The sequence below is a fragment of the Passer montanus genome, unplaced genomic scaffold (assembly GCF_014805655.1).
Source record: "Passer montanus isolate IOZ18808 unplaced genomic scaffold, ASM1480565v1 scaffold570, whole genome shotgun sequence".
Lineage (NCBI taxonomy): Eukaryota > Metazoa > Chordata > Aves > Passeriformes > Passeridae > Passer > Passer montanus.
This window is the reverse complement of record NW_024370706.1, coordinates 7,022-17,073: the sequence shown is the minus strand read 5'-3', so window position 1 is coordinate 17,073 and position 10,052 is coordinate 7,022. Positions and strand designations below refer to the sequence as shown.

The 10,052-nt window shown below is 54.9% G+C and overlaps 2 protein-coding genes across 5 annotated transcripts in view; one reads left to right on the top strand and one right to left on the bottom strand.

Annotated features, from left to right (window-relative positions):
* Window positions 1-3,505, top strand: part of LOC120510389 (polynucleotide kinase 3'-phosphatase) — a gene marked incomplete at its 5' end in the record, with an annotated part of 4,062 nt that extends 557 nt beyond the window's left edge. The window contains 7 exons of the mRNA XM_039726192.1: window positions 795-887; window positions 979-1,069; window positions 2,064-2,125; window positions 2,245-2,354; window positions 2,468-2,555; window positions 2,656-2,717; window positions 3,320-3,505. Coding sequence (XP_039582126.1) covers window positions 795-887; window positions 979-1,069; window positions 2,064-2,125; window positions 2,245-2,354; window positions 2,468-2,555; window positions 2,656-2,717; window positions 3,320-3,449 — 636 coding nt within the window. The remainder of the gene's footprint in view (window positions 1-794; window positions 888-978; window positions 1,070-2,063; window positions 2,126-2,244; window positions 2,355-2,467; window positions 2,556-2,655; window positions 2,718-3,319) is intronic.
* RUVBL2 (RuvB like AAA ATPase 2) overlaps window positions 3,487-10,052 on the bottom strand; it is an 11,213-nt gene continuing 4,647 nt past the window's right edge. For all 4 annotated transcript variants that reach the window (XM_039726189.1, XM_039726188.1, XM_039726190.1 and 1 more), the window contains exons 5-15: window positions 9,835-9,964; window positions 8,929-8,995; window positions 8,711-8,817; window positions 7,616-7,709; window positions 7,415-7,538; window positions 7,075-7,169; window positions 6,864-6,982; window positions 6,665-6,784; window positions 5,932-6,061; window positions 4,334-4,448; window positions 3,487-3,603 (exon numbers count right to left, since the gene is read on the bottom strand). In XM_039726189.1, the coding sequence (XP_039582123.1) occupies window positions 3,578-3,603; window positions 4,334-4,448; window positions 5,932-6,061; window positions 6,665-6,784; window positions 6,864-6,982; window positions 7,075-7,169; window positions 7,415-7,538; window positions 7,616-7,709; window positions 8,711-8,817; window positions 8,929-8,995; window positions 9,835-9,964 (1,127 nt within the window). In that variant the 3' untranslated portion in view covers window positions 3,487-3,577. The remainder of the gene's footprint in view (window positions 3,604-4,333; window positions 4,449-5,931; window positions 6,062-6,664; window positions 6,785-6,863; window positions 6,983-7,074; window positions 7,170-7,414; window positions 7,539-7,615; window positions 7,710-8,710; window positions 8,818-8,928; window positions 8,996-9,834; window positions 9,965-10,052) is intronic.

Genomic DNA, 10,052 nt, shown 5'->3' with positions numbered 1-10,052 from the left:
AATGGGGACGAAGTGGGGGGGACTGGGACCAAACGGGGATGCACTGGGATGGACTGGGAGAGACTGGGAGGGACTGGGGGGACTGGGAACTGAGGGAGGGCACTGGGAGCTGCTGGGGGGGTCAGAGGGGTCACTGGTGTGAACTGGTGTCACTGGAGTGAACTGGTGTCACTGGTGTCACTGGTGTCACTGGTGTGAACTGGTGTGAACTGGTGTCATTGGTGTGAACTGGTTTGAACTGGTGTCACTGGTGTCACTGGTTTGAACTGGTGTCATTGGTGTGTACTGGTTTGAACTGGTGTCACTGGTGTCACTGGTGTCACTGGTGTGAACTGGTGTCACTGGTTGGGCCCCGCAGGCGAACGGGGCCGTGACGGTGTCGGTGCCCGACAGCTTCTACGTGGGGGGTGAGCACCTGGGGGTCCTGGGGCACTTCTGGGGGGCCTGGGGCAGTTCTGGGGCAGTTCTGGGGGTCCTGGGGCACTTCTGGGGGGCCTGGGGCACTTCTGGGGCAGTTCTGGGGGTCCTGGGGCACTTCTGGGGGGCCTGGGGCACTTCTGGGGCAGTTCTGGGGGTCCTGGGGCACTTCTGGGGGGCCTGGGGCACTTCTGGGGCAGTTCTGGGGGTCCTGGGGCACTTCTGGGGGGCCTGGGGCACTTCTGGGGCAGTTCTGGGGGTCCTGGGGCACTTCTGGGGGGCCCAGTTCACCCCCCCAGTTCCCCCAGTTCCCCCCGTTGATCCCAGTGTTCCCAGTTCACCCCCCCAGTTCCCCCAGTTGATCCCAGTGTTCCCAGTTCGCTCTCAACGCGGGGCTGCGGTTCCTGACTCCTGAGGAACACTTCCTGGGCTGGGCCCCAGCGCCCTTCAACCTGCCAGCCTTCGACCCCGTGAGTGACCAGTGACCCCAGAAGTGACCAGTGACCCCAGAAATGACCTCTGGGCCCGTCCCCAACGCTGACCTTTGGTCTTTGTCCCCAGCGGGACCTGGAGAAAGCCCCCCAGGAGCTCCCCGAGGCTGAGCTGGTGTCGGACGGGCCCGAGGTGCTGCTGACCGTCGGCTTCCCTGGGGGTGAGTGACCGCTGGGCTGACCGCTGCCACGGCTGCCGAGCCAGCTCTGCTTCTGGTCCCTGGTGGAGAAAAGAGAGGGAAAAGGGAGGGAAAATGGCGAGAAACGTGAGGGGAAAATGGCGGGGAATGTGAGGGGAGGGAAAATGGCGGGAAATGTGAGGGGAGAAAGGGCGGGAAATGTGAGGGGAGGGAAAATGGCGGGAAGCGTGAGGGGAGAAAGGGCGGGAAATGCAAGGGGAGGGAAAATGGCAGGAAACGTGAGGGGAGAAAGGGCAGGAAGCGTGAGGGGAGAAGAGAGCAGGAAATGTGAGGGGAGGGAAAATGGTGAGAAACGTGAGGGGAAAACGGCGGGAAATGTGAGGGGAGGGAAAATGGCAGGAAGCGTGAGGGGAGAAAGGGCGGGAAATGCAAGGGGAGGGAAAATGGCGAGAAGCGTGAGGGGAGAAAGGGTGGGAAATGTGAGGGGAGAAAAGGATGGGAAATGTGAAGGGGAAAAAGCGGAAAACGTGAGGGGAGAAAAGAGCGGGAAGTGTGAGGGGAGAAAAGAGCGGGAAACATGAAGGGAGAGAAGGGCAGGAAACGTGAGGGAAAAAAGAGCGGGAAATGTGAGGGGAGGGAAAATGGTGGGAAGCGTGAGGGGAGAAATGGCAGGAAATGTGAGGGGAGAAAAGAGCGGGAAATGTGAGGAGAGAAAAGAGAAGGAAATCTGAGGGGAAAATGGCGGGAAGCGTGAGGGGAAAATGGCGGAAATGTGAGGGGGGAAAGAGCAGGAAATATGAGGGGAAAAAGTGGGAAACGAGGGGAAAAAGAGTGGGAAATGTTAGGGGGGGAAAGGGCAGGAAACATGAGGGGAAAGAAGGGTGGAAAACATGAGGGGAAAACTGGGAAGTGTGAGGAGGAGAAAAGGGCAGGAAACATGGCGGGGGAAAAAAAGGTTGGAGACTGGAAAACTGTGGGACATGTGAGAGGAAAAAAAGGAAATTTTTCCCCTCAGCCGGCAAATCCACTTTCGTGAAGCGGCACCTGGTCCCGGCAGGATACGAATATGTGAACAGGGTGAGTTCCTGAGCCTTGTGTGATCTCCAGGGCACTCAGGGCTCGTGGCCACTCTGTGTCCCTGCCTGCTGAGCCACCCTGGCCCGGTGTGAGCTCTGTGGCACCCCTGTCACCCCCAGGACACGCTGGGCTCGTGGCAACGCTGTGTCTCTGCCTGCTCGGCCGCCCTGGCTCGCGGCCGCTCCGTTGTTGTGGACAACACCAACCCCGACCCCGAATCGCGGCAAAGGCCAGTCTGGGAACTGGGATGGCACTGGGAGGGCACTGGGAACTGCTCCCCCCAGCTCTTGGGAGCCCTTTTGTGGGGTTTTGGGGACCCCCTGACCCGCCCTGCTCCCCCAGGTTCGTGTCCTGTGCCCGGGAGGCTGCGGTGCCATGTCGGTGCCTCCAGTTCACGGCGAGCCTGGAGCAGGCGCGGCACAACTGCAGGGTGAGGAGGGGGCTGAGGGGGTCCTGATCCTCCTCACGAGGGGTGAGGCTGAACCCTCAGCACCCCTGAACCCTTTCCTTTGGGTTTTCACCCCAAAAAGTTCCGGGATATGACGCAGACCGGCCACGTTCCCGTCACTGACGCTGTTCTGTTCAGCTACAAGTGAGAGGGGATTGGGTCTGGGGGGGCCCAGGGGGAATTTTGGGGGATCTGAGGTGTTTTGGGCAATCCCTGGGAAAGATCTAAAGGGGCTTGGAGGGGATTTGGGGGATCTGAGAGGAATTTTGGGGCATTTGAGATGACCCTGGGAAAGATCTAAAGGGGCTTGGAGGGGATTTTGGGGGATATGAGAGGAATTTTGGGGGATCTGAGGTGTTTTGGGCAATCCCTGGGAAAGATCTAAAGGGGCTTGGAGGGGATTTGGGGGATCTGAGGTGTTTTGGGAGCTCTGTAGAGATGGTTTAGAGGCTTCGGGGCGGGGTTGGGGGAATTTGGGGCTGTTGCCCGTTTCTCCATTATTTAGCCCCATTACTTTTTTTTGTTCCGTTTCCTGTGGTTTTGCCCCTTTCCAAATTTTGGGTGTTCTTCCCTGTTCTATTCTTCCTCATTTTGGGTGGGCTTTTGTCTTTTCCCCGCTCTTCTTCTCCTTTCTCCTCTCTTGGGTGGGTTTATCCCATCTTTGCTGTGTTTCCCCCCATCTGGAGCCATTTTTCCTCCCACTTTACCCAAATCTGGGTGATTTTTCCTCATTTCCTCCCCCTCAGGAAACAATTTGTGGCCCCCGACCTCTCCGAAGGCTTCTCCCAAATCCTCCAGATCCCCTTTGTGCCCCATTTTGGGGACCCCCCAGACCCCCAACGAAGGCGCCTCTTCTTCCAGTTCAGCGATGGATGAAAATCCCCAGTGAACCCCCAAATAAAGGCACTGCCCCTTCCTCAATTTTTGGGAGATTTTGGGTTCCAAATCAGATTTATTGTACAAAGGGGGGGGAGGGGTGAGTGGGGGAGGGGCAGTGGGGGGGGTCATGGTGTTTCCATGGATTCACCCTCTGTGGAGAGAAGGGGAGAGTGGCTGAGTCAGGACCCCCCCAATATCCCCAAGTCCCCCCAGTTTACCCTTTTGCCCCCGTTTTTTTATTTCTATCTATTTTCTTCAAGTTTTACCATCCCATTTTCAATTATTTTTGCCCCAATTCTTTCATTTTTACATAATTCTACCATTTTTAAACTTGATTTTCCCAATATTTACCTAATTTCTTCCACTTTCACCCCTTTGCCCCTATTTTTTCCTATTTACCCAATTCTTGGCCAATTCCTTCTCTTATTTTTGCCCAGTTTTCGCCTCTTCCTCCCATTTCTTCATTTTGCATTCCATTTTCCCTGATTTTATAATCCATTCTTACAAAGCTTCCCCTGTTTGCTCCAATTCCTTATTTTTTATCTTATTTCTCCCTAGCTTAACCAATTTCCCTATTTTTTACCTAATTTCTCACATTTCGCCCCACTTGGCACATTTTTTCCTCCACTTCTTCCATTTTTGCCCCTTTTATCATGTTTTTGCCAAACTCCATCCATTTTTTCCCTGCTGTTTTGCCCATTTCTCTTATTTTTCCTTCATCCCTTCCTTTCCCCATCCCTCCCAATTCATTTCCACTCCCTACCCGGTAATTTTTAGCCGTTTACCCCAGTTTTCTCCCATTTTGCCCCACGTTACCCAGCCTGTTTTGGAGACCCCCGGGTGTCCCCCCCAGCCGTCCCCCAGTGTCCCCGGGTGCTCACGGAGCTCGTTGAACAGAAAGGCCTCCTGGTACTCCCTCATGTACTGCGTGGAGCGCGACTCGTCCAGGAACAGCGAATACACGCGCTTGATGTCCTCCACGCCCACCTCCGCGCCCTGCCAGGCACAGACAGCAGGGATCCCAAAATATTGCACTTCGTGTTTCCCACTCTCTTTTCCCGTTTTTCACTCTTTTGCCTCCTCACATTTCCTGCTTTTTTCTTCCCCCTCACGTTTCCCACCCTTTTCTCTCCCTCATGTTTCTTGCTGTTTCCTCCCTCACATTTCCCACAACTATTTCACCTCACGTTTCCCACTCTCTTTTCCTGTTTTTCACTCTTTTGCCTCCTCACATTCCCTGCTTTTTTTCCTCCCCACGTTTCCCGCTCTTTTTTCCCCCTCACTTTTCCCGCTCTTTTTTCCTCCCCTCACGTTTCCCGCTCTTTTTTCCCCCTCACGTTTCCCACTTTTTCCCCTCACGTTTCCCGCTCTTTTTCCCCTCACTTTTCCTGCCCTTTTCTCCCTTCACGTTCCCCACCCTTTTCCCCTTCATATCCCATTTTTTACCTCATCTTTTCTACCTTTTCCCCTATCATGTTTCGTGCCCTTCTCCCCTCACGTTTCCCACTCTTTTCCCCCCTCCTATTTCCCATCTTTTTCCCCCTCACGTTTCCCGCCCTTTTCTCTCCCTCATGCTCCTTGCTCTTTTCACCCTCATGTTTCCCACTCTTTTCTTGTTTTTCACTCTTTTCACCCTCATATTTCCTGCCCTTTCTCCCCTCACATTTCGCACCCTTTACCCCCTCATGTTTCCTGCAAGTATTTCACCTCATATTTCCCATTATTCTCTTGTTTTTCACTCTTTTCCCTCACATTTCCCGCTGTTTTCCCCCTCACACTTCCCTCCCTTTTCTCCCCTCACATTTCCCACTCTCTTTTTCTGTTTTTCACTCTTTTGCCTCCTCACATTTCCTGCCCTTTTCCCCTCTCATGTTTCCCTCTCTTTTTCCCCTCCTTTCCCTCCGTTTTCTGCCTCACATTTCCCGCAAATATTTCACCTCATGTTTTCCACTCTTTTCCTGTTTTTCACTCTTTTATCTCCTCACATTCCCTGCTTTTTTTCCTCCCCTCACGTTTCCCGCTCTTTTCCCCCTCACATTTCCCACAAATATTTCACCTCATATTTCCCACTCTTATTTTTCACTCTTTTCCCCCTCACATTTCCTGCCCTTTCTTCCCTCACGTTTCGCACCCTTTACCCCCTCACATTTCCTGCCCTTTTTCCCCTCACGTTTCCTGCAAATATTTCACCTCATATTTCCCACTCTTTTCTTGTTTTTCGCTCTTTTGTCTCCTCACATTTCCAGCCCTTTTTCCCCTCACATTTCCCACCCTTTTCCCAAAGCTCACATGTGACCCCAAACCATCAGGACCACCCCAAATCCACCCTGTGTCACCACAAACCTCCCCCAGAGCCCCCCGAACCTCCCTCAGCACCCCATGTCCAGGCCCCACAATGCTTCCCCCATAATTTGGGGATCCCACCCCACCTCCTGACCGCAGTTTTGGGACCCCATTCCCCAAATTTTGGGGTGCCCACCTTGCGTTTCCTGGCCACCAGGCTGGCGGCGGTGATGAGCTGCATGGCGTAGCGCAGCGACGTCTCCAGCCCGATGCGGGTCAGCACCGCGTACGCGTCCTCCGTCATCTCCACGTCCTCCTCCTCACACCTGCACCCCCAAACCAGTCAGGGGGACCCCAAAATGCCCGGGGGATCCCCTAAAACAGGGCAGGGGGGAGCCAAAAGAGACTCTGGGGCACCCCCGTGGGGTTATGGGGTACCCAGGGGGGCTGATGAGGACCCAGGTGGGCAACTGGGGGGTCCTTAAGGGGTTGGGGGCACCCTGCAGCGATTAGGGGTGGCCCAGAGGGGATTTTGGGGTGTCTGAGGGAGTTAAGGGGCACCCCAAGAGCGTCAGGGCACCTGGAGAGAGTTATGGGGTACCCCAGAAGGCTTCTGGAGTGTCAAGGATTTTGGGGGTACCCTGAAGAGGGTTATGGGGCAGCCCATGTGTGTTGAGGGACACCAGCCATGTTTGAGGTTCAGGGTATTTGGGGTGTCCAGGGTGGGTTTCAGGGTTCAGGTTGATTTTGGGGGTGTCAGAGACAATTTTTGGGGGTCTCCACCCCTATTTTGAGAACTTTCTGGATCTCTTTCTCCCCATACAAGGCTGTGACAAACAGTTTTGGGGTGCCCAGGTGTGTCAGGGCGTGGTTTGGGCTGTGCCAAGGAGGATTCAGGGGTGCCAGGGTAGATTTTTGGGGTGTCCCACCGGATTTTGAGGATCTGCCGCGTCTCCTTGTCGCCGTACGGCGCCGTGGCGATGATCAGCAGCCGGTCCAGCAGATCCAGCGGGAGCCCGTGGGGGCTGCGGTGGGCAGTGCCTCGGATCCTGAGGGACACGTGGGCATGAGGGGGGGCTCACCTGAGGTTTGGGGGTGCCCAGGTGTTGCCCAGGTGTGCCCGGGTACCTGGTGATGCCGCGGTTCGTGGCCATGATCAGCACGGGCGCCATGTCGCTCTCCAGGGCCCGGTTGAGGAACGAGAAGCTCTCGATGTCCAACATGTGAACCTCGTCGATGAACAGCACCTGGGGGGTTTTGGGGGGCTCTCGATGATCCTCGGGGGCGCTTTGGGGGGTCCTGGGGGGCTCTTGAGGGGGTTTTGGGGGTCAGGGCTTACCCCAGGGATGACCTCGGCCTTCCCCTCCTCACGCCACTCGGCCACTTTGGCGTTGATCTGCTCCCTCACCTCCGGCTTGATCTCACCTGTGTCACCTGGATTTGGGGTTTGGGGGGTCAGAGGCACTTTTGGGGTTCCCAGGTGCAGTTTTGGGGTCTGAGAGTACCCAAAAAGAGGGCTCAGAACCCCTGGGGTGGGTCAGGTGCACTATGGAGGCCACAGGAGGGGCAGTTTGGGGTTTTGGGGTCAGTTTTGGGGTCTGGGGGTACCTGAGAACAGGCGAGGAAGCCCTGGGCTGGGTGAGGGGCAGTCTGGGGTCAGTTTTGGGGTCTGGGGGTACCTGAGAACAGGGCGAGGAAGCCCTGGGTGCGGGAGTTGATGACGTCGATCTCGTGCAGTGACACCGTGTGAACGACCTCGCGCCGCTTCTGCAGCTCCCCGTCGGGGCACTGCACGAATTTCGTCTGGGGGGGAGAATTCAAGGGGTCAGGGCCACCCCAAAACCCTCCCCGCACCCCTCAGAGACCCCCAAAAACCTCACCTGTGCCCCCATGGCGTCGTAGTCCCGTGCTCGGGTGAAGGAGCGCCCCAGCTTTGAGATCTTCCCTGTGGCCTTGTCGATGGTGATGACGTCCCTGGGGACAGAAATAGAATATTCTGGTATTTTTTTCACTCCTCACGTTTCTCACCCTTTTTCCCCTCAGGTTTCCATTTCTCCTCACATTTCCCACTCTTTTTCCCCTCACGTTTCCATTTCCCCCTCCTGTTTCCCACCCTTTTTCCCCTTGAGTTTCCCACCCATTTCTCCCTCACATTTCCCACCCTTTTTCTCCTCACGTTTCCATTTCCCTCTCACGTTTCCCACCCTTTTTCCCCTCAAGTTTCCCTCCTTTTTCCCCCTCACATTTCCCTCCCTTTTTCTCCTTGTTTCCCACCCTTTTCCCCTCATATTTCCCACTCTTTCCCCCCCCCACATTTCTCACTTTGCTCCTCACATTTTCTGCCCTTTTTCTTCTGACAATTCCTCCCTTCTCACCTCACATTTCCTGGCTTTTTTCCTTGTGCTTTTCTCCTTTCTCCCCTCATGTTTCCCGCTCTTCTCCCCTCACATTTCCCACCTTTTCCCCCTCACGTTTCCCGCCTTTTTCCCCCCCTCACATTTCCCGCCTTTTTCCCCTCACATTTCCCACCCTTTTTCCCTCACATTTCCCGCCTTTTTCCCCTCACATTTCCTGCCTTTTTCCCCTCACATTTCCCACCCTTTTTCCCTCACATTTCCCGCCTTTTTCCCCTCACATTTCCCGCCTTTTTCCCCCTCACGTTTCCCGCCTTTTTTCCCTCACATTTCCCGCCTTTTTCTCTCACATTTCCCACCTTTTTTCCCTCACGTTTCCCACCCTTTTCCCCCCCAGATTTCAGGGTCCCCGCCCCAATTCCAGGTCCCCTCACCCTCATTTTTGGGTCCCCCCCCTCACCCCACTGGCACCTTCTCCCCTCATTCCCTTTAACCCCAGCTCTTAAATCATCTCCCAGCCCAATTCCAGCCCCCACCCCCCCAAATTCTGTGGTCCCCACCCCAATTTTTGGTCGTCCCTCAAGTTTTGGGGTCTCCCCAATTTGGGGGACCCCCACTCACCCTGCCTGCACCTTCTCCTTGCTCAGGGCCTCTATCATCTTCGCCCCCAAATCATAAATGGTCTCCATTTCTGTCGTTTTCAGCGTCAGCTTCCCCACTTTGGTCCCCTGTGAGGAAGAGGAAGTTTGGGGGTCCCCAAAAAAAAAACCTCAAAGGGGTTTTGGGGTGCCCTGAGGGGATTTTGGGGGTATAAAAAAGGTTTTGGGGTCCCCCCTCACCGTGCCGGTGGCCGGGCGGTCGATCTGGATCTCCACCACCTCCCCCTCGATGATCTCAGTCTCCTCCCTGTAAGACAAAAAAGGGGGGAACATCCCAAAAATGAGGAGAAAACCCCAAAATTTGGGTGTTGGGACATTTAAACGGGGCGGGGGAACCCTAAAATTGGGGTGGAGAGTGAAATTTGGGGGGTGCAGACTCTACCAGAGTAGCAGAACAGGATATGGGAACCCCAAAATGAGTTGGGGACTCCAAAATTTGGGAAGAAACCCCAAAATTGGGGTGTTGGACCCCAAAACAGGAAAAGAGATGAAATTGAGCTCAAAACAGGAAAATGGGGAGTGTGAAGCACAAAATGTGGTAGGGACACTAAAAATGAGAGGAAAGACTCTGGAATTTGGGGGGCAGATCCTGGAACTGATCAGGATTTTCAGGGGTGACACCTAAATTAGGATGGTGAACCCCAAAATTGTGAGGAAATTTGAAATTACAAACTCTCTCCAACCTCCCTAAACCCCCTTAAATCCCCCTCCAACTGCCCTAAATCCAGTCAAGCCCCCCTCTAAATCCCCCAAAACAAAAACAAAATTAAGGTGGAAAAAATAAAATGAGACAAAAACCCAACAAGGACGCTCGAAAATGGGGAGTAATAAAAAGTAAGATGTGTGAACCCTAAAATGGAGCAGGTGAGAACCCTAAAATTGGGGTGGGGACCTCCAAATTTTGAGGTGACACCCCAAAATTTGGCAAAGTGCTGTGAAATGAGAGACAAAACCAAACAGAGCTTAAAACGGATGAGAAAACCACCCAGCAGGAGGAACAAAACAGGGGGTGGGGACCCCAAAAAGCGACGTGGGACCCCCCGAATCGGGGTGGGACCCCCCAGATCGAGGTGGGACCCCCCGTACTTGATGCGGACGCCGATGGAGCGGCGGAAGGCCTGGGTGAGCGCCTCGGTGCGCGACATCTCCAGCGAGAAGATCTCGCTGCCCGCGATGGCCGTGAAGGGCGTGTCGGGGCCCAGCGCCTGCGCCATGCCTGGGGGCAAAAATGGGGTTTGGAGGGGATTTAGGGGGGTTGGAGGGGGATTTGGGAGGCTTGGAAGGGGATTTGGGGGGGTTTTGGG